The sequence below is a fragment of the Podarcis liolepis genome (genome assembly GCF_965112155.1).
Source record: "Podarcis liolepis genome assembly, chromosome: 13".
In the NCBI taxonomy this organism is placed as follows: Eukaryota; Metazoa; Chordata; class Lepidosauria; order Squamata; family Lacertidae; genus Podarcis; species Podarcis liolepis.
Genome location: NC_139573.1, coordinates 2,659,367 through 2,686,743, shown reverse-complemented (window position 1 = coordinate 2,686,743; position 27,377 = coordinate 2,659,367). Strand labels below are relative to the sequence as shown.

General features: G+C 48.2%; 1 protein-coding gene and 1 long non-coding RNA gene across 2 annotated transcripts in view; one reads left to right on the top strand and one right to left on the bottom strand.

Moving 5' to 3' along the window:
* The window catches only part of EPHB4 (EPH receptor B4), a 60,160-nt gene that overhangs the window by 13,398 nt on the left and 19,385 nt on the right, over positions 1 to 27,377 (bottom strand). The window contains exons 3-6 of the mRNA XM_083472540.1: positions 14,830 to 14,897; positions 10,970 to 11,651; positions 2,527 to 2,682; positions 1,072 to 1,401 (exon numbers count right to left, since the gene is read on the bottom strand). Coding sequence (XP_083328666.1) covers positions 1,072 to 1,401; positions 2,527 to 2,682; positions 10,970 to 11,651; positions 14,830 to 14,897 — 1,236 coding nt within the window. The remainder of the gene's footprint in view (positions 1 to 1,071; positions 1,402 to 2,526; positions 2,683 to 10,969; positions 11,652 to 14,829; positions 14,898 to 27,377) is intronic.
* LOC310692267 lies at positions 449 to 15,955 on the top strand. The gene is made up of 3 exons (XR_014518697.1): positions 449 to 800; positions 7,553 to 8,070; positions 15,820 to 15,955. It is a non-coding gene; the product is annotated as an uncharacterized lncRNA (long non-coding RNA).

The window sequence follows — 27,377 nt, the reverse complement described above, 5'->3', positions numbered from 1 at the left end:
TGAATCCTGACAAGACAGAAATACGGGAGGCGGGCAGGTGTGGGGGACTCCCTGGTCCTGAATGGGGCAACTGTGCCCCTGAAGGAGCATGTACGCAGCCTGGGAGTCATTCTGGACTCACCGCTGTACATGGAGGCGCAGGTCAGTTCTGTGTCCAGGGCAGCTGTCTACCAACTCCACCTGGTACGCAGGATGAGACCCTCCCTGCCCGCTGTCTGTCTGGCCAGAGTGGTGCATGCTCTGGTTATCTCCTGCTTGGACTACTGTCATACGGTCTACGTGGGGCTGCCTTTGAAGGTGACGCGGAAACTATAACTAATCCAGAATGCGGCTGCTAGAGCGGGGACTGGGAGCGGCTGCCGAGACCATATAACACCGGTCCTGAGAGATCTACATTGGCTCCCAGGACGTTTCCAAGCACAATTCAAAGTACAGTGGTACCTCGGGTTACATACGCTTCAGGTTACAGACTCCGCTAACCCAGAAATAGTGCTTCAGATTAAGAACTTTGCTTCAGGATAAGAACAGAAATTGGGCTCCGGCGGCGCAGCGGCAGTGGGAGGCCCCATTAGCTAAAGTGGTGTTTTAGGTTAAGAACAGTTTCAGGTTAAGAATGGACCTCCGGAACGAATTAAGTACTTAACCAGAGGTACCACTGTATTGGTGCTGACCTTGAAAGCCCTAAACGGCCTCAAAGGCCCAGTAGACCTGAAGGAGCGTCTCCACCCCCATCGTCCAGCCTGGACACTGAGGTCCAGCTCCGAGGGCCTTCTGGCGGTTCCCTCCCTGCGAGAAGTGAGGTTACAGGGAACCAGGCACAGGGCCTTCTCGGTGGTGGCCCCCGCCCTGTGGAACGCCCTCCCAGCAGATGTCAAGGAAATAAACAACTATCTGACTTTTAGAAGACATCTGAAGGCAGCCCTGTTTCGGGAAGTTTTTATCGGGTGACATTTTAATGTGTTTTTAATCTTTGTTGGAAGCCGCCCAGAGTGGCTGGGGAAACCCTGCCAGATGGGTGGGGTATAAATAATAAAGCATTCCTGCGCCGTTCCGGCTGCGGGAGCGACTGACCGTCCTTATTGGTGGTCACGTTGATGGACTCCGAGGCCGGCGGGTTGTGGCTCATCTCGGAGACGCCGTTGACGGCTTGGATCCGGAAGAGGTAGTTGATGTACGGCTGTAGCCCCTCCACGGTGACCGAGCGCTCCCACAGCCCCCTGGACCGGGGGGCGTAAGCCAGGCGGGAGCAGGGCCGGCACGGCTGCTTCTCGGGGCATTCGGAGCAGGTGACGTGGTAGGCCACGTCGTCGCGGCCGCCGTTCTCGAGGGGCTCGCTCCACTTCAGGACGGCCACCGAGCCGTTGATCTTGGCTTCGGGGCTGCGGGGCTTGGACGGGCCTTCTGCGGGGAAGGGAGGGAGGGAAAGAGGCAACGGTCAGGATGGGGGGACCCCGACCTACCCCAGGGCAGCCCTGCTCCAAACAAAGCAAACTTGAACCCTCTGCGTTGCAGGCGGGCTGGGCTAGATGACCCCTGGGTGTCCCTTTCTAACGGCGAGAGCTGTTTGGCAGCGGAATGGACTCCCTTCCTTGGAGGTTTTCAAGCAGAGGTCAGGTGTCCATCTGCCAGGGGTGATCTAGCTGAGATTCCTGCAGTGCAGGGGGGGTTCGTCTGGATGACCTTTGGGAATCCCATCCAACTCTTCTATCAACCTGCTGCCCTCCAGCTGCTTTCGATTGTTTATTTTTTTATTAAGCTCATTTGTCTTTTTCCCCCTTTCCCCCCCCAAAAGTAACTTTCAACAAAGAAGCAAAGAACATTAAAACCAACGCTAGGACCAAAAGGAAAGAGGAAAACACCCAAAATTTCAATACCCCTTGTTTGGTTTTCTGTTTTAAAGCCCGAGAGACAGCAAAACGATAAGTTATACGGAAAAGGAACTCCTAAAACCGTTTGAAAGATGAGAAACAGCAATAAACTACAGACAAAACATCCAGTGCCATTCTACACGGCTGCTTTTAGCAGGCGCCAAAAAGAGTTCCACACTAAAATAGCAATTTCTTCCAGATGCAGGACAGGCAGTCGGCCGCACCTGTAGCAGCACCAGTTCTGCAGAACGAAGCGGTCGAGTGCGAGTACACGGCGCATGCCGAGAAATCCTATTTTTGAAAGGCAGGATAAAGACATCCTACTCACAGATCACTAAAAGCCCAAAGTCCAGTTGGAAAAAGAACCTCCGCCAGGCGCTAAAGATGGTGCCAGGGCATCATTCCTGGGGAGAGCAGCGCAAAAGCAGGGGCCACCACCGAAAAGGCCCCGTCCTCGTGCTGCCACCCTCCAGACCTCCCATGGGGGGAGCACACAAAGATCACAGGATCCAGGTTGGTTCACGTAGGGGGAGCCAACCTGTGAGGTGCTGGGGTCCCGAGTCACCGAAAGCTCTGTAGGTCAAATACTAGCCCCCGGAACCGGAACCCAGCTCCCGCCGAACCGCTCTCCCCCGCCACCGCCTTTGACATCACTTACTAGCACACGGCTTCGTCACGGGGTCCTTCTCCGTCCGGTAGAATCCGTTGCGGCAAGGGCACCCACTGGATCCCGGGGCGTTTGATTGGCTGAAGGCCGGGCAGCTCTGGCAAAAGCCCTCGCCTTGAGAGGGTTTGAACATCCCTGCCGGGCAGGCTGCGGGGCGAGAGGGAGAGACAAGAGGATGTGAGAAGGATCCTTGCTGGTCGGATGGCCGCTGCGATCCGGGATTCTTCCGCTGCGATCCCCGCACTGCTGCAGTGGGTTGGGCTGGATGATCTCTGAGGGACCCTGTCAACTCTATAACCTTAAGAGGGTGGCGGTGGGATCGCCTTCATTGGAAGCTTTTAAACAGAGGTCAGTCGGACGGCTGTCTGTCAGGGATTCTTTAGCTATGATTCCTACATTTCATGGGGTTGGGCTGGATGACCTCTGGGGGTCCCTCTATAACCATTTCAACCCTCTATAACCACTGGAGGTTTTTAAAAGGAAGTGGCTGGCTGTCAGGGATTCTTGCTTTGCTGCAGGGGGTTAGATCAGGGGCCAGCAAACTTTTTCAGCAGGGGGCCAGTCCGCTGTCCCTCAGACCTTGTGGGGGGCCGGACTATATTTTTTTGGGGGGGGGAAATGAACGAATTCCTATGCCCCACAAATAACCCAGAGATGCATTTTAAATAAAAGCACGCATTCGACTCATGTAAAAACACGCTGATTCCCGGACCATCCGCGGGCTGGACTGAGAAGGCAACTGGGCTGGATTCGGCCCCCGGGCCTTAGGTTGCCTACGCCTGGGTTAGATCAGGCACCCCCAAACTCTGCCCTCCAGATGTTTTTGGGACTACAACTCCCATCATCCCTAGCTAACAGGACCAGTGGTCAGGGATGATGGGAATTGTAGTCCCAAAACAGCAGTAGGGCAGAGTTTGGAGACGCCTGGTTAGATGGCCGCATAGAGATTTCAGTGAGGACAGATAAAAGGAAGTCGTTTTTCGTAACATTGCACAGTTACACTTTGGAACTCCCTGCTACAGGAGGCCGGGGTCGCCAACGACTTGGACGGCTTTCAAAGAGGACTGGGCGAATACAGGGAGGGCTATGGATACACAGAGGAATTATACCAGAAAGATATGGATGTCTCGTACACTCCAGGTAGTGTGGTTGCTGACCTTGAGCCAGACATCCTGGAGAGTGAAGCCAAATGGGCCTTAGAAAGCACTGCAAATAACAAGGCCAGTGGAAGCGATGGTATTCCAGCTGAACTATTTAAAATTTTAAGAGATGATGCTGTTAAGGTGCTACACTCAATATGCCAGCAAGTTTGGAAAACTCAGCAGTGGCCAGAGGATTGGAGAAGATCAGTCTACATCCCAAAGAAGGGCAGTGCCAAAGAATGCTCCAACTACCGCACAATTGCACTCATTTCATACGCTAGCAAGGTTATGCTTAAAATTCTACAAGGAAGGCTCAAGCAGTATGTGGACCAAGAACTCCCAGAAGTGCAAGCTGGATTTCGAAGAGGCAGAGGAACCAGAGACCAAATTGCAAACATGCGCTGGATTATGGAGAAAGCTGGAGAGTTCCAGAAAGACATCTACTTCTGCTTCATTGACTATGCAAAAGCCTTTGACTGTGTCGACCACAGCAAACTATGGCAAGTTCTTAAAGAACATGTCCATTCTGAAGGAAATGTATGGAAGTGAGAGCTGGACCATAAAGAAGGCTGATGGCCGAAGAATGGATGCTTTTGAATTCTGGTGCTGGAGGAGACTCTGGAGAGTCCCATGGACTGCAGGAAGATCAAACCTCTCCATTCTGAAGGAAATCAGCCCTGAGTGCTCACTGGAAGGACAGATCCTGAAGCTGAGGCTCCAAGACTTTGGCCGCCTCCTGAGAAGAGAAGACTCCCTGGGAAAGACCCTGATGTTGGGAAAGATGGAGGGCGCAAGGAGAAGGGGACGACGGAGGACGAGATGGTGGGACAGTGTTGTGGAAGCGACCAGCATGAGTTTGACCAAACTGCGGGAGGCAGTGGAAGACAGGAGGGCCTGTCGAAGAGTCGGACACGACTAAAGAACATGGGCCCGATCCTGCAGGATCCTTTTACGCGCTTGGAAAGGACAGCCAAAGCCCAAAGAGATGCGCCACGGGAAATGATTGATTAACGGTGGAAATTTAAGGACTATTTGAATAAATATTGTAATGTAAAAAATTAGAAATTACTTGAAAGAAGCAAATAGGCCTAGGATTAAACTAAGTTACAATTAAATAAATGGGATTTAGAATGTTAAGAAAAGTGAATAAGATGGACTTATAATTGGAAATTGTTTGAGTTTAATCATGATATTGGAAAGCTGTTATTTTTAATTACAAGGAAACTCAGAAGGGAGGTATTTGAGGAAGTCAATCAAGATGTTTAATCTTAATTTGTGAAGAATTAAGTTTGTTATTGTTTATCTGTTTATTGTTCCCTCCCCCTCCCTTTCTTTTTCTGTTTTTGTGTATCATTCTGCTTTGTGGTTTGTGTTATCATTGTGGAAAATCTAATAATTTTTTTAAAAAAGGGAATGATTGATTAATGAAACGGAATAAACAGGCAAGTTAAAAGCCACTAAAGGCATCTGCCCAGGACGGACACTAGCTAAACCCAGCAAAAGTGTATTCCGAACAGCAGGAATGTTATCGACTCCTCACTAAACAAATGTAGAGGATAACCCTTGCTATCCCTGGGAGATAGGAGACTTTCGCCCTTTTCTCCCCTTCCGCAGAAGAAAAAACGATGTTTCACAATGAAGGCAGCGGTAAACAATGGCTGAAACAGTCCCAGCAGCTTTCTTGTCGGCTGCCCCCTAAGTCCGCCCCACTCCCAGAGGCCTTGTTTAGGACTCTCTCCCTCCCCACCCCACTCCAGCCGCCTGCCGGAGTTAGTTACCCTTGACCCCACAGATATTTGGAATTCCTGGGGGCTTGCAAGCCCCCCGTCCAGCCGCCCCGGAGTTCAAAGACCCGTCCTTCCTGACCCAGAGGAGACAGAACGACGACGCGAGAGAGAAAGCAACTGCAAGGCTGGGGGTACGAGAGGGGTCCCTTGAAGCAGTGGTGGGCTTCCTGGGAGAGCAAGGGGGCTGGCGAAGGGGTCTTTGGGGAAAGACCCCTTTGCTGCATTCGAACTGCACCAGGGACCGCAGAGGAAAGGATCAAAAATAAAACTGCAATGCTTTTGCAAAATTCTTTGGCGCATGTTTTCCTGCACCGTTCTGGTCGCCTCGCCTGAAAAAGGATGCCGAAAAAGCTGGGGAAGTTTCGGATAAGGGCCATCAAATAGATCGAGGGGCCGGGGCGACGCCAGGTTGCAGCGTTTAGGGGCTTTTGGGTTCAGAGAAAAGGGAAGGGAAGAGGCAGCAGGGCGGAAATTTGCAAAACGGGGCATGGAAGGGGCTAGAGAAAGTTTTTCCCCTCTGAGATTCACAATGCTAGAAGTCCTGGGTATTCGAGGAAGCTGAATGTTGGGAGATTCAGGACTGTGGAACTCCCTGCCACTGTAGGCAGGAGTGGCCATGGACCTGGATGGCCTTAAAAGAGAATTAGGCAAATTCATGGAGGAGGAGAGGGCTATTGATGGCTAATTGTCAATATACGTATTTTTTGCTCTGTAAGACTCACTTTTCCCCTCCTAAAAAGTAAGGGGGAATGTGTGTGCGTCTTATGGAGCGAATGCAGGCTGCGCAGCTATCCCAGAAGCCAGAACAGCAAGAGGGATTGCTGCTTTCGCTGCGCAGCGATCCCTCTTGCTGTCCTGGCTTCTGGGATTCAGAATATTTTTCTCTCTTTTTTTTCCTCCTCCAAAAACTAGGTGCGTCTTGTGGTCTGGTGCGTCTTACAGAGCGAAAAATACGGGGTAGCTATGCTCTGCAACTTCTACAGTCACAGAAAGCAATGCGTCCGAATGCCAGTTGCCTGAAACCACTGGAAGGGAGAGTGCCGGTCTTGTGTTCAAATCCTGCTTGTGGATTTTCTGGGAACCGTAGCTCCACAAGTGGGAAAACTACAGTTCCCAGATGCTTTCAGCAGTCTGGTGCTTTCAAAGCATCGCACAGAGGGGAACCTTAGGGCGTCAAAGGACAGAGTGCGGGAGAAGCTGTGATGATGATGTTAATAATAATAATAATTTTATTATGTATACCCCGCCCATCCGGCTGGGTTGCCAGACAAAAGACTCCGAGAGGAGGGAATCTGTCTGAGTCCCTGAAAGCGAGCACAGCGATCGCGGCCAACAGACACACATCCCTCTCTGACTGAGACGTGGCTCCCTCCCTGCAAACTGTTTACGTTTCCTGGTGCCTGATCCGCCGCCCTGGTTTTCTACGAAGCAAGGAATGATGGAATGCGGTCTCTTTTCCTCGCAAGAAGGCGCAGGGCTGGGGGCCTCTTCCACATGCTAAAGCTTCGGTGGCCCCTTTTGGCACCCTGCCCGCAGATCTGGTCTCTTCTTCTTCTCAAAAAGGATATAGTAGCTTAAGAACGCAAGGAGAGCGCTGCTGGGAAGACCCCACGCAAATGGGATTCGGAAGAATCGCTGGGAGGCAGAACAGAAACACCCATGGCTAGTAGCCATCGCTAGCCCTCGCCTCCTCCATGCCTTTGCCAAATCCTCTTTTGAAGCCATCTAAGTTGGTTTCCTGTGGCAGGGAGTTCCACAGTTTAACTCTGATCTGCGCTGTGAAGAATTTTTCTTTTACCTGCCCTGAATCTCCCAGCATTCAGCTCCCACAAGTTATGGTGTCATGAGAGTGTAAGAAAAACTTTCTCCTACCCACTGTTCTTTCGTAAGCTTCCATCAAGCCGCCTCTTCCGAGCACAATTCGAAGTGTTGGGGCTGACCTTGAAAGCCCTAAATGGCCTCAAAGGCCCAGTATACCTGAAGGAGCGTCTCCACCCCCATCGTTCAGCCCGGACGCTGAGGTCCAGCTCCGAGGGCCTTCTGGCGGTTCCCTCCCTGCGAGAAGCAAAGCTACAGGGAACCAGGAAGAGGGCCTTCTCGGTGGTGGTGCCCGCCCTGTGGAACGCCCTCCCTTCAGATGTCAAGGAAATAAACAGCTATCTGACTTTTAGACGACATCTGAAGGCAGCCCTGTTTAGGAAAGCTTTTAATGTTTAACAGACCACTGTATTTTAATACATTGTTGGTAGCCGCCCAGGGTGGCTGGGGAGACCCAGCCAGATGGGCGGGGTATAAATAATAAATTATTATTATATTATTATTCATCGCCTTTTCTCCAAACTAAAAGTCCCCAAACACTGTATTGAGTCGCTCCATATCCCCTTGATCATGTGGGCTGTGCTTTTCTGAATTTTTTCCAGCTCTACGATATCCCTTTTAAGGCGAGGCATAACTGAACACAAATGTTCCCAATGCGGCCGCGCCACAGATTTGTACTTCTCTTCCAAAGAGGTCGAGACAGCGTACTTTGTTCTCCCCTTGCTCTCTGCTTTATCCTTACAACAGCCCTGTGAGGCTGGAGGATGGATGGCGGCTAACAGATTGAGGTTGAATCCTGACAAGACAGAAGTACTGTTTTTGGGAGACAGGCAGGTGTGGAGGACTCCCTGGTCCTGAATGGGGCAACTGTGCCCCCGAAGGACCAGGTGCGCAGCCTGGGAGTCATTTTGGACTCACCGCTGTCCATGGAGGCGCAGGTCAGTTCTGTGTCCAGGGCAGCTGTCTACCAGCTCCATCTGGTACGCAGGATGAGACCCTCCCAGCCTGCAGACTGTCTCGCCAGAGTGGTGCATGCTCTAGTTATCTCTCGCTTGGACTACTGCAATGCGCTCTACATGGGGCTACCTTTGAAGGTGACCCAGAAACTACAACTAATCCAGAATGCGGCAGCCAGACTGGGGACTGGGAGACCACACCGGTCTTGAAAGACCTACATTGGCTCCCAGTACGTTTCCGAGCACAATTCAAAGTGTTGGTGCTGACCTTGAAAACCCTAAATGTCCTCAAAGGCCCAGTAGACCTGAAGGAGCATCTCCACCCCGGACACTGTGGTCCAGCTCCGAGGGCCTTCTGGCGGTTCCCTCCCTGCAAGAAATTACAGGGAACCAGGCAGAGGGCTTTTTCGGTAGTGGCACCCACCCTGTGGAACGCCCTCCCATCAGATGTCAAAAAGATAAACAACTACCTGACATTTATAAGACATCTAAGGCAGCCCTGTTTAGGGAAGTTTTTAATGTGTGACATTTTAGTGTATTTTAAATCTTTGTTGGAAGCCGCCCAGAGTTCCTGGGGAAGCCCAGCCAGATGGGAGGGGTACAAATAATAAATTATTGTTATGTGAAGTAGGTTAAGCCAAGAGGCTCTGACTGACCCCTCTTTCACAGCTGAGTGAGGATTCGAACCCTTGCTGGCCTACCCTTCAGGGTTGTTGTTGTTGTGAGGGCAGAACCACTACCTGAGAACTTCTTTGATGCAAAGCAGGAGTGAAATTCAGTTCATAACCAGCGACGGGAGATTTAGAGAATGATGTTTATAGCGTGGCACTGATAACACCAAGTTTTCAGGTTCGATACCCGTATGGGACAGCTACCGTTGCAGCGGGTTGGGCTAGATGACCGTCGGGGTACCTTCCAAGTCTACAATTCTATGACTCATGGCCTGGAGGGAGAAGAGTATTCTCCCTTGGTCTCACAATAGTCTTTTTCATCCATTTGAAGTCAACAGTCAGTAGATTTAGGTCAGACCCCCCCACAAAAAACCCCTAAAGCCTTGAGGGAAGTCCTTGGTTATAGAATCAATAATTAACTTCACAAAGTTGTGTGCCAGAAGATCCCGTGATGGCAAGTCCTGGATGGGAGCCAGGGTGCGTCCTATAATGTTTTCGTAAGTGTTGGAAGCCACACAGAGCGGCTGGGACAGCACAGCAAGACAGGCAAGACACAGATAAAATAAATAAAATCCTCATCATCTTTGAACAGCGTCAGCACCGAGAGCTCAGAGTCTCGGCTACCCCTTTCCACCTTTCTGGCTTGCCATTTACTCGCCTCCTTTCTTTATTTATTGCCGTCTGTGTGTTTTTATGTTGTGAGATTCCCCGCAATCTGCAGGCGAAGGGCAGTACAGTGGTACCTCGGTTTAAGAACTGTCCGGTTTAAGAACGATTCGGTTTGCAAACTGCAAAACCGGAAATAGTGTCTTGGTTTGAGAACTTCGCCTCGGTCTAAGAACGGAATCCAAATGGTGGAAGGGCACTGGCGGCGGGAGGTCTCATTAGGGAAAGCGCGCCTCGGTTTAAGAACGGTTTCGTTTTAAGAACGGACTTCCGGAATGGATTAAGTTTGTAAACCAACGTACCACTGTATACAGATTTTTCCTGGGGGGAAAACTGCTCTTTAGTGCTCAATCGGAGCAAACAGGAATCTGGGTTTCCTCCAGATTGCCATTTGTTCTGATCTATCATGAAGAGCGGGTTTTCCCTTGGAAAAGAGCAGAGGTCAAGGGAAAAATTCCTTGGGCCCATGCTTAGAAAGCGTGGGTCAAGCGTGAAACTTTCAGGACTTGTGCTTTCTAGACACAGCACATGAGCAAGTGTGGAGGAGTCCTGTAGATAGATAGATAGATAGATAGATAGATAGATAGATAGATGGATGATAGATAGCAGAGGGCCTTCTTGGTGGTGGGGCCCGCCCTGTGGAACGTCCTCCCACCAGATGTCAAAGAGAACGACAACTACCAGACTTTTAGAAGACATCTGAAGGCAGCCCTGTTTAGGGAAGCTTTTAATGTTTGATGCATTACTGTATTTTAATATTTTGTTGGAAACCGCCCGGAGTGGCTGGGGAAGCCCAGCCAGATGCGCAGGGTATATATAGCCTCGGCTTAGGTTACCCTTGGGTACTGTAAACTTTGGGTTGTGAAAGCAGCAAACCCGGAAGTATTTGGTTTCGCCACTCGCTCATGTGCTGAAGTGGCACCGCCAGATGAGGAAACCTCGGGATCTGGCTGGAGCTCCAGAATGGATCCCGTCCACAACTGGAGATAAAGGTAAAGGGACCCCTGACCATTAGGTCCAGTCGTGGCCGACTCTGGCGTTGTGGCACTCATCTTGCTTTACTGGCCGAGAAAGCCGGGGTACAACTTCTGGGTCATGTGGCCAGCAGGACTAAGCCGCTTCTGGCGAACCAGAGCAGCGCACGGAAACGCCGTTTACCTTCCCGCTGGAGCAGTACCTATTTATCTACTTGCACTGGTGTGCTTTCAAACTGCTAGGTTGGCAGGAGCAGGGACCGAGCAACGGGAGCTCACCCCGTCATTGCGGGGATTCGAACCGCCAACCTTCCGATCGGCAAGTCCTAGGCTCTGTGGTTTAACCCACAGTGCCACCCACATCCCCAGCCGGCGGTACCACTGTAATAATGACGACGCTCCTCTGCGGGGCATCCTCACCTCGGCACTTGGTGTTCTCCTCGGACGGCTCGTGTCCGGCCGCGCAGGTGCAGTCGGTGACGGTCTGTTCGGCCCACTCCCCGTCCTCGCGGCAGTACATACTGAGCGGCCGGGCGCTGACCTTGACGGCGTTGGGCACGCACCGGCCAGCCACGGGCATGACCAGCTCGCGGGGCACCGTCTCCTGGAAGAGGGTGAAGTTGACGGTGACGGCGGGACACTTCTTGTAGAAGAGTCGGACGGAGAGCAGGGCCATGCAAGCTCCCTGATCCTGGAAGGCCAGGTAGAAGCCGGCCTTGGAGAGTGGTCCGATCTTGAGGGTCTTGACGTTGACCTTGCCGGAGGCCTCCATGCCCGCTCGCTTGCGCGTCAGGTGCTCGGCCGCCACCGTGTCCACCTTGACGTAGGGGTTCTCCATCCAGGGCGGGAAGGACTCGGTGGCCAGGTCGCGGTCGGCCTCGTAGAAGAAGACGTTGAAGGTCTCCTTGCAGGAGCGCGTGACCTGCGGGATGGAGAAGCACTCCACCACCGTGAAGCGCAGCTCGGCGTAGACGTGCGTGGCCCCCGAGCGAGGGACGAAGGTGGTGCGCAGCCAGTTGTTCTGGTTCGGGGAGCGGACGCCGCACACCTCAAAGGTGCGGACGCTGTTCTGCTCCTCGTCCAGGCCGCTCAGCTCCTCCCACTGCCACAAAGAGAGAGATTGAGAGAGAGGACATTTTGAAAGTTTGTCGGGTGTTCAGAGCAACCCAAGCCGGTGGCCTTCTCGATGTTTTGGGCCACGGATCCAATTAGCCCCGTCAGCACGGCCATTTTGGGGAAAAGCTCCCGTCAGCCCCGGTCAGCATAGTCATTTTGGAAAACACTTCCCATCAGCCCGTGTCAGCACGGCCATTGGGGCCACACTTCCCATCAGCCCCTGCCAGTACGGCCATTTTTGAAAACAGTTCCCATCAGCCCCTGTCAGCTAGGCCATTTGGGGCCACGCTTCCCATCAGCCCTGTCAGCACGGCCAGTGGAGCCACACTTCCCATCAGCCCTGTCAGCAGGGCCATTGGGGCCACACTTCCCATCAGCCCTGTCAGCAGGGCCATTGGGGCCACACTTCCCATCAGCCCCTGTCACGGCCATTGGGGCCACACTTCCCATCAGCCCCTGTCAGCAAGGCCATTTATGGCTACACTTCCCATCAGCCCCTGTCAGCACAGCCATTGGGGCCACATTTCCCATCAGCCCCTGCCAGCACAGCCGTATGATGCAAAGGCCCATGGGAGATGTAGTCCAACCCTACTGGAGGGTGCCATGTTGGTGAAGCTCTTCTCAGGGTGCCAAAAAACTCCATTTTTCTTCTCGTTTCCTGGGCTGCTCACAGTTAACTCCCAGACCGATCTAAGTCTGGAGCGCTATTTCTTTTGTTCTGAGATTTGAGCTGCTGTTTTAAATAATCTGGCTTCGTCTTTAAATTGAGTTTTTAACCGTTCAGCGATCTGAAAGCCTAATGAACACACCCTGCAATAAACCAATTCCGATGCCTTTAAAAGAGGATTTTATGTTCAGCTTCATTGGCTGACAAGTCCTGTTTGTGGGCTTCCTATAACGGGCGTCTGTTTGGCCAGTATGATGCTGGACTAGATGGGTCCCACTTTGCCCTGACCCAGATCTTTTAAAACAAAAAACAAAATTATTAGTAGTATTGCGGGGGGTTGGTCTAGATGACCCGCTGGGTCCCTTCCAACCCTACAGCTCCGCTGTTCTATTATTTCCTCGCCTCCCACAAACATACAGATCTCGAGGCGACGCACGAGATGGAAATAAAAAGAATTGCATGCAACAGTTTATAGAGAAGGGGAGTTTTTAAAAACGGAACGTAGAAGCATTCGTTCAGCTGCAAAAGCTTGTTGGAATAATAAAAATAAGTCTCCAATTGTTTCCAGAAGGAGCAGATAGCAGGCGCCGGCCGGATCCCAACAGGAATGCTGATCCACCCAGCAAGAGCCACACTGAAAGCCCTGCTCCAAGTTACAGAGGGGATTTTGAGATCTGGAAGGGCTGCAGTCGCTCGGTACCGGAGGAAAACGCACTCTGTATACCCCCAGAGGCACTCCTGTTCACCCCGCTCCCGCTTCCGGCCCCAAACGCACTCTGTATACCCCCAGAGGCACTCCTGTTCACCCCGCTTCCACTTCCGGTCCCAAACGCACTCTGTATACGCCCAGAGGCACTCCTGTTCTCCCCGCTTCCGCTTCCGGTCCCAAACGCACTCTGTATACACCCAGAGGCACTCCTGTTTACCCCGCTTCCTATTCCGATCCCAAACGCACTCTGTATACCCCCAGAGGCACTCCTGTTCACCCCACTTCCGCTTCCGATCCCAAACGCACTCTGTATACACCCAGAGGCACTCCTGTTCACCCCGCTTCCCATTCTGGTGCCAAACCTGCTGCCGCACACCACAAACGACAAGAATTACCGTATTTTTCGCTCTATAGGGCGCACCGGACCATAGGACGCACCTTGTTTTAGAGGGGGGAGAACAAGAAAAAAAACTATCCCCCTCTCTGCCCAGCGCCCCTTCAGCCAAGCAGCAGGAGGTGCTGTGCAGAGAGGGGGAGAATATTTTTTCTGGTTCTCCCCCTCTAAAACAAGGTGCCCTTCAAGGTGCGTTCAGTCGCCTTCAGGCGGCTACCTTGGAAGCCCGGAGAGCGAGGGGTCAGTGCGCACCGACCCCTCTCGCTCTCCAGGCTTCAGAGAAGGCAACCCGAAGCCTCCGGAGCGCGGCGGGAGTTCCTGCTGCACTCCAGAGGCTTCGGGTTCCTTTTGACCTGCTCTTTGGGGCTGGCTGGGGGAAGCCCACCGCCAGCCCCAAAGAGCAGGTCGGGGAGCAGCGGAAAGGCGCGCAGCCTTCCCACTGCTCTGAGAGGTTCTCGGGGCTGCCGGGAAAGCCCGGGTCCCGTCCCCCCAGCCCCAAAGAGCAAAGAAGCCAAGACAGCGAGCAGGATGCATCCCGCTCGCTGTCTTGGCTTCTGCCATAGCTGCGCGCAACCTCTCCAGCCGGGAGAGGCTGCGCACGGCTATGGCTTCTTTAGCCCCGCGCAACCTCTCCGGCTGGTGAGGCTGCGCGCGGCTATGGCAATACCCCCACCTCCCGCCAAAGCCCACAGGAGCCGCGCACCCTTTAAGGAGCGCACGGCTCCTGCGGGCTTTTCTACGAGGAGGGAGAAGGGACTGACTGGCCGCGTCAGTCCCTTCTCCCTCCTGGGGAAAAGCCCGCAAGAGCCGCGCAGAGCTTGTGGGGGGCTTTTCCTGCCTGCCCCCCCCCGCATTCGCCCCATAGGACGCACACACATTTCCCCTTCATTTTTGGCGGGGGAAAAGTGCGTCCTATAGAGCGGAAAATACGGTAACGGCCTCTGGGTTTCACAACCTGCTTCCCCCCCCCCCCACTCCCTTTGCAAAAGCTGGGAAGTTTCACATTTATAATAAAAAACTTTCTGGCTCAGGGTTTCCTGCACGGCAGGCGATTGGGCTATGATTATTTCTATTATTTCTTCCCACCCACCTAGCAGACCTTAGACCCGACTCTCTGAGCTGACAGGAGACATGAGACAATGTGGACCCGAGGGAGGACAGGGACTTTGATTATCTATTGATTTTTGAATGTTATTGTTATTCACGTTTTCATACTGTATTTTGTGCTGCTTTTATAATTGAGTGTTTAAAAGTGTTTTAAATTTGTTGTTAGCTGCCCTGAGCCCGGTTTTTGAACCGGGAAGGGTGGGGTATAAATAAAATAAAATTATTATTATTATTATTATTATTATTATTATTATTATTATTATTATCCCACCTTCCCGCTGCCTCACCTGCCCATCCGCAGGATACGTCATCCATCGAAGGTCCACCGTCTCCAACTTGGTGTTCATAAGACTTTCTGAAAGAGAGAGAGACATGATTTGATTGACATTGGAGTGAGACCGAGTTGAGAACTAAGACTATGAGCACATATTGATATAGGAATGTATTAGATACATACAATAACAAGAGTACATTCATTTGTAAAAAAGGAATATACAACAGGAAAGACAGGAAGTCTAGTGTGTTGGTGTGTATATGATTTGGGGGGGGGCAAATTGTTTTTGTTTTTTCTCCTTTTTTTGTTTCATTTTCTTTCTAGGTATATAAAATTTGTATATAATTTTTGTACACATGTTGGAAATTATAGTTAAGTCCTGTAATGTAATAGGACAACATTTAAGGATGTAATATAAGAATGTTAACAAATAAATAAAATGCAAATTCAAAAAAGAAAGAGAGACAGAAAAGAAGAGAATTCTGACATTCGTTTTTGTTTTTTTTTTGCCGGGATTTGACTTGCACAGAACGTTGCGACAGAGAGGACCAGAAGGGGTTAATGATCTACGCAGGAACGCGGGAACTGCAGTCCCGGGGGCTGAATGCCATTCCCCACCTGGCCCTTGGACGCCTCCCCTAGTAGCCAACACCCTTCACGGGCCCTGCTTTGCATAGAACTTGAATTTATTTGCCGCCAAATCATTTTGTAAGCTTTCGAGCGCCGCAGAACTCTTCGTCGCCTCTTGATGAGGAGTTCTGTGTAACTGGAGAATATGATGAAAACAATGTACAGATGGTATATCTGTCCTCTCCCCCATGCTTTTCAACATCTACATGCAGCCACTGGGAGAGATCATCAGGGGGTTTGGGCTGGGTGTCCATCAATATGCGGATGATACCCAGCTCTACCTCTCTTTCAAATCGGAACCAGTGAAGGCGGTGAAGGTCCTGTGTGAGTGCCTGGAGGCGGCTGGAGGATGGATGATGGCTAACAGATTGAGGCTGAGTCCTAACAAGACAGAAGTATTGTTTTGGGGGGACAGGGGGCGGGCAGGTGTGGAGGACTCCCTGGCCTTGAATGGGGCAACTGTGCCCCTGAAGGACCAGGTGCGCAGCCTCGGAGTCATTCTGGACTCACAGCTGTCCATGGAGGCGGAGGTTAGTTCTGTGTCCAGGGCAGCTGTCTACCAGCTCCATCTGGGATGCAGGATGAGACCCTCCCTGCCCGCGGACTGTCTCACCAGAGTGGTGCATGCTCTGGTTATCTCCCGCTTGGACTACTGCCATGCGCTCTACGTGGGGCTACCTTTGAAGGTGACCCAGAAACTACAACTAATCCAGAATGCGGCAGCCAGACTGGTGACTGGGAGTGGCCACCGAGACCATGTAACACCGGTCTTGAAAGACCTACATTGGCTCCCAGTACGTTTCCGAGCACAATTCAAAGTGTTGGTGCTGAACTTGAAAGCCCTAAACGGCCTCAAAGGCCCAGTAGACCTGAAGGAGCGTCTCCACCCCCATCATTCTGCCCGGACACTGAGGTCCAACTCAGAGGGCCTTCTGGCGGTTCCCTCATTGCAAGAAGCAAAGATACAGGGAACCAGGCAGAGGGCCTTCTCGATAGTGGTACCCGCCCTGTGGAACGCCCTCCCACCAGATGTCAAAGAGAACAACAACTACCAGACTTTTAGAAGACATCTGAAGGCAGCCCTGTTTAGGGAAGCTTTTAACGTTTAATAGATTATTGCATTTTAGTGTTCTGTTGGAAGCCGCCCAGAGTGGCTGGGGAAACCCAGCCAGATGGGCGGGGTATAAATAATAAATTATTATTATTATATTATTATATGACACCTGTGAAATTAGCTAAAATGTATAAGACAAATAGCAAATGTTGGAAACGTAAAGAAAAAGAAGGAACATTTTATCATATGTGGTGGGAATGTAAAAAAGTAAAGGACTTCTGGGGAATGATATATAAAGAGATGAAGAAGATGTTGAAATATACATTTTTTAAAAAACCAGAAGCCTTTTTTACTCAGTCAGGAATTAATAGGCAAGATGGTAAATTGATTTTATATGCAACAACAGCGGCAAGAGTGTTGTTAGCCCAGAAATGGAAGCAAGAAGAAATTCCGACAAAGGAAGAATGGCAAACAAAATTAATGGACTACGCAGAATTGGGCAAAATGAGAGGAAGAATTCGAAACCTGCTGGACCAGAGATTCACAGAAGAAGTATACGAATTATTTGAAGAGCACTTGTAATCAACAAATTACGCTCGTAGGACTACAAGAAGTTTTGTAAGGAAAAACCTATGACACGTTACAAACTGGAAAAGAACAGCTATATTAGTCATGAGATTTAAAAGTAATAGGGAAAATAAGAAATGTATATTAAGTGATTAGATTGGAAAATTTTCAGACGAGATTGATGGAAGTCCAAAAATTTGTATACGATGTATAAGTATGTTTACTTATTGTTGAAAACGATACGTTAAAATTAATAAAAAATTATGTATAAGAGGAGTTCTGTGTAACTGGGAAGCTTGCACACTTCCTATAAAGCCACTGCCCTAATGCGGATTTGGGGATTACGGGTCAACAGGCTTTCAGGGTCAAAATGTTATCTTAGTAAAAAACAAGCCATCTAAATCCCTTAAATCTCAACCTTCGGGAAAGTTTGCGTTTCTTGTTAAAAGGGCAAATCGCCGGGACAGAAATGTTGACATTTTGAGGTTCGGCGTTACAAATCAGTCACTGATCTCACTGCCCAAAGTGCAAATTATTATAATCATTAACGATGAAGGTGATTATTTTATTATTCACACCCTGCCCATCTAAGTTGCCCCAACATATATAAAAATATATTTGCTTTCGGCAAACGCTGGAGTCGCCCATCTTCACCCCAAAGGCATTAGTCACCTGAGAATTGTGTGTTTTTCAGGGCCCACACCAATTCCCAAGACTGCAATTTCTTTTAACGGTTTCTAATTCTGAATTTTAACCTGCCGCATCCCTCCCGGGTACCTGCTGGTGAAGCAACAGACATCATATTACTAACCAATAATAATAATTAATAATAATAATGGCTGCTGGCGGACTTTCTGTGGTTTATTTAGCAACGCACCCGCACAGATGGCAAATTGCATCCAAAATATGATTTCATCCGGCAATGGTTTTGATTAGGCGAGTTCTAGATCCGCTGTTTGAGCTCTTATATGTACCGCTAAATATCCCTTTTAACGTTTCTCGTTATATCTTTCGTTTCCTGACCCTGTATCCCCGACCTGTGAGTTTGCCTCCCTTCCGCTGGAATACGTACGCCGTTCGTCTTGTTTTACGTTTAATGAAATTTAACGCTTTAAAAGAATCTCTTGAATCAGGTGGAGAGCCAAGATATCTCCAACGTTATCGATTCAGACGCCTGCTTGCTTGAGGAAATGCAAGTCAGGAAGGTTTTTTTCTTCGCAGGGGTTTGTGTTTTCTTTATTCTTCGTGTCTTTTAAGACATGTTAAAAGCCTCGCGGTTTATAAATCTGCCTGTCCGCCTGTTGAGTTTGGAAAAAATGGGAGGAGAAAGACCATGGGGAATTTTTTTTTTGGGGGGGGGAATCTGTGAATCCAAGACGCCTGGGTCCTCGAAGGAGGAGCAGATCAGAGCTTCATTCCCGTCTCCTCCTCACGAGGAAGCCGCAAGACGTTACCTTAAAAGTGTTCAAAAGCAAGGCATTGCAAAGGAAGATGGGAGTGCACAATGAACGCAGCAAAATTAACAACAGCAAAAAGTATTATTCCTTCCTAGAATAATCGCAGACCTGGAAGGGACACCGGAGGGTCATCCAGATCAACCCCTCTGCAATGCTGCAATCTCAACACACGGTCTCCCCTCTAATTTTAAACCGGGCCAGACCCTGCTTAGCTTTGCAAACGCGCCAGCAGGCTCATCGCCCCAGCACTTAAAACAATTTCAAAACAAAACCTTGTAAAAGGAGGTCAGACGCGGAATAGGCATTTAAAACAGGCATTCGGAAGGGAACTAAATTGCATCTTAAACAAGAGAGAGCGTCTCTGCTGCCGTTGCTGCCAAAGGTCCCCTTTTAAAAATTGTACCTTCTCACGGAGTGACAGCCGCAGATGTTGGGCGCAATTCATTTTTACAGGGAGCAAATTCCCAAGAGAATTTGCTTCATATAATATCTACCTATCTATGCAGATGACACAACCTTGATGGCAGAAAGTGAGGAGGAATTAAAAAACCTTTTAATGAGGGTGAAAGAGGAGAGCGCAAAATATGGTTTGAAGCTCAACATCAAAAAACCGAAGATCATGGCCACTGGGCCCATCACCTCCTGGCAAATAGATGGGGAAGAAATGGAGGCAGTGAGAGATTTTACTTTCTTGGGCTCCATGATCACTGCAGATGGTGACAGCAGCCACGAAATTAAAAGACGCCTGCTTCTTGGGAGAAAAGTCATGACAAAGCTAGACAGCTTCTTAAAAAATAGCGACACCACCTTGCCAACAAAGGTCCGTATAGTAAAAGCTATGGTTTTCCCAGTAGTGATGTATGGAAGTGAGAGCTGGACCATAAAGAAGGCTGATCGCCGAAGAATTGATGCTTTTGAATTCTGGTGCTGGAGGAGACTCTTGAGAGTCCCATGGACTGCAAGAAGATCCAACCTCTCCATTCTGAAGGAAATCCGCCCTGAGGGCTCACTGGAAGGACAGATCCTGAAGCTGAGGCTCCAAGACTTTGGCCACCTCATGAGAAGAGAAGACTCCCTGGAAAAGACCGTGATGTTGGGAAAGATGGAGGGCACAAGGAGAAGGGGACGGCGGAGGACGAGATGGTGGGACAGTGTTCTCGAAGCTACCAGCATGAGTTTGACCAAACTGCGGGAGGCAGTGGAAGACAGGAGGGCCTGGTGTCCAGGGGGTCACAAAGAGGCGGACACGACTAAACGACTCAACAACAACAAAAATCTATCTATCTATCTATCTATCTATCTATCTATCTATCTATCTATCTATCCCCCCCGCCACCCAGGTGGTCCAGAAATCTGGGCCGAAATCCACACCCACCAAAACCCTGCTCTTGTGGACTTCCGGTCGGTGCCAGCGCTTAATGGCGGTCCTAGCTCCGAGCTCCGGAGAAGGACTGCTTCGCAAGTTCGGGTCTTACCTGCTACGGCAAGCGGGGGACCCCTAAAATCCCAGGCGCTGAAGCCTGAGAACAAGGAGACTCGGTGGGCACCTTTGCGCCCCCCGGTACCGTGAAAGCGACACCGGGAGCGAGCGCGGTGCTGAGAGTCGCTACCCAGCCTGCGAAGTGAAGCCGCGTCGCCATTAGCGGAGAGCGCCGATTCCTTCCTGAAAACAAAATTTGGACTGAATTCCCGTGAGTAAGATTTGAAAAATAACTGGGACCCTCTAAATTTTAAAATTTGAACTAAAAACGGGGGAGATCTAAACAAAGGAAGTCTGCCTCCCCCCGACTGCATGAAAGTGAAAGCAACGGAGCTCCAAACTTGCATCCGTTTAAACCTGCTCTTTAATCAGCTAAACCGGACATTTGAACCTTTGATCTCCCCTCCAGCTAGCAGGGCAGAGGGGAGGTGAATTGGACTAATAATTGCATGATCTACTGGAAGTTAAAAATCTCTGCCGTCTCACCCATCTGAAAGCATGAAACGGTCTGCCTTTTCTTTTAGCACACCGAACTGACTTTTCCCTGTAAAGTGATATCTTGATACAAAGTTCCCACAGTGTCTGGCTACTCTGTAGCATAAGAAGAAATAATACAAACTGGATAACTGTGGCAGCTTAAAGCTACAAGCTTTTTAGTAATATTGATTTGGACTGTGTTAAGCTCCTGTTTTGTATTCTGGACAATCTCCCCTGCTTTTTGGTACTTGGAACATTGCTTTATGGCCATTTTGACTTGCTCCCTCTAGAGGATAAAGTAAAGTTTGCCACAGCTTGACAGTGGAACTTTCCAAGGGAGAAAATTCCCGTGGGAAGTGACCTTGACATGAGCGGCCCACAAGAAGAGATAGTCACAAGAGCTAAAACCAAGCACCATCAGCAACAACAACAGCTGCAGCAACAACAGGCAAAGAAAAGAGGATCAATTTCAGGCCCAACAACTGGAGCAGCAGGAACAACAGGACAAGATAAAGGGACAGCCGCCTCTATGGAAGCTGTGACAGATGCGCTGCTTAAGATTAACCAAACTTTGGAGTCTTTAACAAAACAGACCTCAGAGAACACACTAAAATTAGCAGAAATTTCAGTAAGATTAAACCAGAATACAGAATCTATAAATAAACTGGTCGAGGAAAATGCCACTACGCGTCAAATTGCGGAAGATGCCAAGGCTACGGCGGGAGAGACACAGGAGAAATTAGAGCCGATTGCCAAGAAGGTCTATGAGCATGACTCAACTTTGGCCTTGTGGGACTTACAGAGGAAAGAGAGAAACTTAAAATTAAGACTGATCCCGGAGAACGAAAGAGACAACCTTGTGGAATATCTGACACGGGAGTTTGTGGACTGCTGGGACCTTGAGGAAGACGAATTCAAAATTACGACTGCTTTTAGATTGGGAAAAAAGCAAGACAGAAAGACCCCGAGAGACTGTTTGATTACATTCAGATCCAAGGAGGAAAGAGACAAAATATTAAGACTACACTTTGAAAAGGCCTTGCAAATTGGAAATTCAACTGCACAGTTCTTCAAAGACATCCCAAAACATATTTTGGATTTAAGAAACTTCTACAAGGACCTAGCTCTTTTGCTAAAGAAAAATTCCATCCGTTTCAGGTGGGAGTTCCCACAAGGACTGTCATTTGACTACAAGTTAAAGAAGGTAAAAATAAAGACAATTCAAGATAAAGAAAAATTTTTGGCAAGATATCAGGAGGAACTACAGAAGGGGACTGTGGACGTACTTGGAGAACAGAGGAGAGCACTGGAGATCCTGAGTCTCTCGACTGGACAAAAACCACCACCATCAGAAGAAGAGCAACAACTTGGAGCTGTTGGAGGAGCCTTAGAAAAATAACAAGATGGCTCTGCAATTCCTTAGTTGGAATTGTAATGGACTCAATGTGCCTTTGAGGAGAAGACAAGTATTTCACATACTGAATAGAGAACAATTGGACTTGATATGTTTACAAGAAACTCACATAACCAGAGCCCACAGGAGACTACTTATAAATAAAAGGTTAGGACAAGAATTTATCTCATCAGACAAAGTCAAGAAGAGAGGAGTTGTAATATATGTTAAGGAAAAATGGGCTCCAAAAATGATATTTAAGGATGAACAAGGGAGATATCTGGCAGTGGAAATACAAATTCAAGGAGAAAAATTTTTAGTGGTTGGAATTTATGCACCAAATGAAGGCAAATCTGACTTCTTTAAGAGACTTCATGAAACTCTCACTGACTATTTGGATTACAATATGATAATCATGGGAGACATGAATGGTGTGGTCTCCACCAACATGGACAAGGCACAAAGACTAACAGTCAGTAAAGAAGGGAGACTCCCTAAGACTTTTTTCGAAATGACAGAAAATATGGACTTGATAGACATATGGAGAACAAGGAACCCTCTGGAGAGAGAGGGAACCTTCTTCTCCCAAGCAATGATGACCTGGACCAGAATTGATCAAATTTGGGTTACTGGTGGAATGGCTCCAAAGATCAAGAAAGTGGAAATCTGCCCAAAAACTTGCTCCGACCATAACGCCGTGAAGATGGAGATGAAACTTACAACAACTGGTCAATTCAGATGGAGAATGAATGACACCCTCTTTCGGGACAAGGAGATTCTTACGAAGGCCCAAAAGACTTTAAAAGATTATTTCGAAATAAATCTGAGGACCGACGTGGAGAAAAGAGTGATCTGGGATGCAAGTAAAGCGGTTATGAGAGGATTCTTGATTCAACAAAATTCAATAAAGAGGAAAAAACAAAATGAGAAAAAAGAGAAGATATTGGAAATGATAAAGGAAGGAGAGAGAAAATTAAGAACAAAACCAAAATCTCAGGACATCTTAAGAGAGATCAAGTTATATCAAACACAATATATGGAATTGATGAACCAAGAGATTGAATGGAAGATAAAGCAAATGAAGCAAAAGACCTTTGAATCAGCAAATAAATGTGGCAAACTTTTGGCATGGCAATTGAAGAAAAGGCAGAAACTAAATACAGTCACAAGCCTAGAGGTGGATGGAAAGAATATAACTAAACCTAATGAAATTAGAAACTGCTTTCTAAGTTATTTCAAAAAACTCTACACTCAAGGCCCGCAAAATGAAGAAGATATAGACAAATTCCTTGGAAAATATGGATTACAAAACATCTCTCATCAAAGCAAGATGGAGTTGAACCAGAGAATCTCAGAACAGGAGATAGAGGCTGCTATTCAGAACATGCAATTGGGCAAATCTCCGGGACCAGATGGATTGACTTCCAGATACTACAAATCGTTGAAGGAATGGCTAATTCAACCACTAAGAGAAGTGTGCAACGAGATCCTTGAGGGAAAAAGGGCCCCTGAATCGTGGCAAGAGGCATATATTTCACTCATACCAAAGTCAGAGACTGAAAAGACCCAACTTAAGAACTACCGCCCAATATCACTCCTCAATGTGGATTACAAAATTTTTGCAGACATTTTGGCAAAAAGATTTAAAAGAGTATTGATGGAGAAGATTCATAAGGACCAAGCAGGTTTTCTCCCCAAAAGACACCTGGCAGACAATGTAAGGAATGTAATAGACATTCTGGAAAAGCTAGAGGTGAATATAAACACTAAAGCAGTACTGATTTTTGTGGACGCGGAGAAGGCCTTTGACAACATTTCTTGGAGTTTTATGAGAAAGAACCTTCATGGGATGGGGGTAGGCCAGGGTTTTGAGAATGGTATGGCTGCAATATATTCTGAACAAAAAGCTAAACTGATTGTAAATAATGTTATGACGGAGGAACTTAAGATAGAAAAAGGAACACGACAGGGGTGCCCGATTTCCCCATTACTTTTTATTTCAGTTCTGGAGGTGTTGCTGAACATGATAAGAAATGACCAGCAGGTTAAAGGTGTGCAGGTCGGAGCTAAACATTACAAGTTAAGAGCGTTCGCAGATGACCTGGTATTGACTTTGCAAGAGCCAAACACTAGTACAAAAAAGGTTTTAGAAATAATACAACAGTTTGGCCAGGTAGCTGGATTTAAGTTGAACAAGCAAAAAACTAAAGTTTTAGGGAAAAACTTAACAGATATGGAAAAGGAGAAATTTCAAGAGGAAACAGGTTTGATTGTGGTAAAGAAGGTGAAATACCTAGGGGTTTATTTAACATCTAAAAATCTGAATTTGTACAAGGACAATTATGAAAAATGTTGGTCAGAAATTAAAAAAGATCTAGAAATATGGTCAAATTTGAAACTGTCAATGCTAGGCCGAATCGCTGTGATTAAAATGAATGTGTTGCCTAGAATGCTCTTTTTGTTTCAGACCTTGCAGATTCTTGACAAGATGGAATGCTTCAAGAGGTGGCAGAAAGATATCTCGAAATTTGTCTGGCAGGGCAAAAAGCCCAGAATTAAATTCAAAATATTAACAGATGCCAAAGAAAGAGGGGGTTTTGCCCTGCCGGACTTAAAATTGTACTATGAGGCAGCAGCTTTCTGCTGGCTGAAAGAATGGATGCTCCTCGAGAACACTGATATCTTGGATCTGGAAGGTTTTAACAATGCTTTTGGTTGGCATGCATATCTTTGGTATGATAAAGTAAACAGCGCTTTTAAAAATCACATTGTTAGGAAAGCATTGATTAATGTTTGGATAAGATACAAAGATCTATTGGAAAATAAAACCCCTAGATGGGTGTCACCAGTGGAGGCCAAAGCAGTGAAGAGACTCAATACGGAGGCCGGATGGCCGAAGTATTGGGAAATCTTAGAACAGGAGGGAGACAAGTTCAGACTACAAAGTCAGGAGAAATTGAAGCATAAAGTTGGAAATTGGTTTCAATACCGTCAAATAATGGAATTTTTTAAACAGGACAGGAAAATTGGTTTCCAGGTGGAGAAATCAAAATTAGAAACTGAACTGTTAGAACCCAATACTAAGATTCTATCTAGAATGTATAACTTGCTGTTGAAATGGAACACACAGGATGAAACAGTAAAATCTGCTATGATTAAATGGGCTCAGGATGTTGGACATAACATCATGTCAGCTGACTGGGAATGGTTATGGAACACCGGTATTAAATTTACGGCATGTAATGCCTTAAAGGAAAACATTATGAAAATGGTATACAGGTGGTACATGACCCCAGTCAAGCTGGCAAAAATTTATCATTTGCCTGATAATAAATGTTGGAAGTGTAAAGAGACTGAAGGTACCTTTTATCACCTTTGGTGGACTTGCCCGAAGATTAAGGCCTTCTGGGAAATGATCTATAATGAAATGAAAAAGGTACTTAAATGTACCTTTCCTAAAAAGCCAGAGGCCTTTCTTCTGGGCATTGTCGGCCAATTGGTGACAAAGAAGGATAGAACTTTTTTTATGTATGCTACAACAGCGGCAAGAATACTCATCGCAAAGTATTGGAAGACACAAGATTTACCCACTCTGGAAGAATGGCAGATGAAAGTGATGGACTATATGGCATTGGCTGAGATGACAGGCAGAATCCGTGACCAACGAAAAGAGACGGTGGAAGAAGACTGGAGAAAATTTAAAAGTTATCTGAAGGACTATTATAAACTTAATGAATGTTAAAAATGTCGTGGTTTTCAGACACAAGGGGGTACAGGGGTATATGGTTAGAAGATTGAAAAGGACTAAGTTGACAGAGAATTGAAAGTAATAATTGGGAGTTGCTAGTTGAGGTATGGACATTGGGATGCAGAGAGGGGGGGTATGGGGAAGTCCAAGAAAAGTGGTTTATAAGAAAATATGTATGAAACTATGCGTGTTTGTTTGTCTTTTTCATTGTCTGTTTGTCTTTTTAAAATGTTGTAAAACCAATAAAAATTTTATAAAAAAAAAACAAACAAAACCCTGCTCTTGTTTTTCCACAAAGACCAAAAAGGGAAAAAAACGCTGAGCCAATTCCCCGACCCCGTTCCCTCCCCACTCACACAATTGCACGAGGTTCTGGGAACGACGCTGACTCCCAAAGGGTCAAAGGTGGTCACTCGGTGGCGGCATATTTATAAAAAGCCGGACTCGCGTCATTTCCCCAAACAGCCTCTGCGGCTGCCGCCACCGCCCAGGGCTAGGAAGACAACTCCCACCATTTCACCGACACACGTGCCCCCCCCTTACATCATCCGCATCTGACGCCTCCCCGTCCCCCTTTATCCGCTTTCCGGATTTTTTATTTTTCTTTTAAAAAGTCCTTCTCCGACGCGCCGTTCAACTGCAGAACTCCCTCCCACAGGAAAACCGGGTGGCTTCAGAAGAGGGTCTTTCCTTTTCCCAAGGGGGACGTGACTCTGTTGCACAAGAGTCCCCCCCCCCCGCTTCAGCTTCAATTGTGCAAAGTGAAGCATATAGTTAGCCTGCGGAACTCCCTCCCACTTGAGGCAGCGACTTCCAAAAAGAGGACCGTGCAAATACATTAAGTAGAGGGCTGTCCACAAACCACTAGCCAGGATGGCTATACTACGTCCTATACAATTGGAGGCAGCAAGGCAACCGAATGCCGGAAACCGCAGGAGGGGAGGGTTCGAATCCTGTTTGCGGATTTTAGGGCAGCTGGTCGGCCGCTTTGAGGACAGGATTCTGGACTAGGTGGTCCGGGGACCTGATCCGGCTAAAGTTTCTTATCTTCTTAACAAACCCCCCTTCTCCCCTCAATGCTAACCGGGGGGGGGGGGGCGGGTTGCATCCCCCACCTTACAAAAAAATATCTTGGTGCATGGTGGCAAAGGGATGGATACTTGAGGCGGGCTCTCTGCCTCTGCCAAGATCACCCGAGAAAACAAAAGGCCCTTTGTTTCAGCAAGCCCCCTGCCCACCCTTTCGCCCCCATGTTGGAAGGGGAGGGGGGTCTCAAATGTGCGACTTGAGCAGAGGACCACGGGAGTCAAGATAGGGAAGGGTTTTGCAAATGCAAGAAGAGGTCGCTGGATCAGACCCGTCTAGGCCAACCGGACACCACAATGGGAAACCCAGAAAGCAGGATTCGAATAATAATAATAATAACAGCAGCAACAACAACAACAACAATAATAATAACAGCAATAATAATAATAATAATTTATTATTTATACCCCGCCCATCTGGTTGGGCTTCCCCAGCCACTCTGGGCGGCTTCCAACAAAACACTAAAATACAATAATGCATCAAACATTAAAAGCTTCCCTGAACAGGGCTGCCTTCAGATGTCTTCTAAAAGTCTGGTGGTTGTTTTTCTCTTTGACATCTGCTGGGAGGGCGTTCCACAGGGCGGGCGCCACCACCGAGAAGGCCCTCTGCCTGGTTCCCTGTAACTTGGCTTCTCGCAGGGAGGGAACCGCCAGAAGGCCCTCGGAG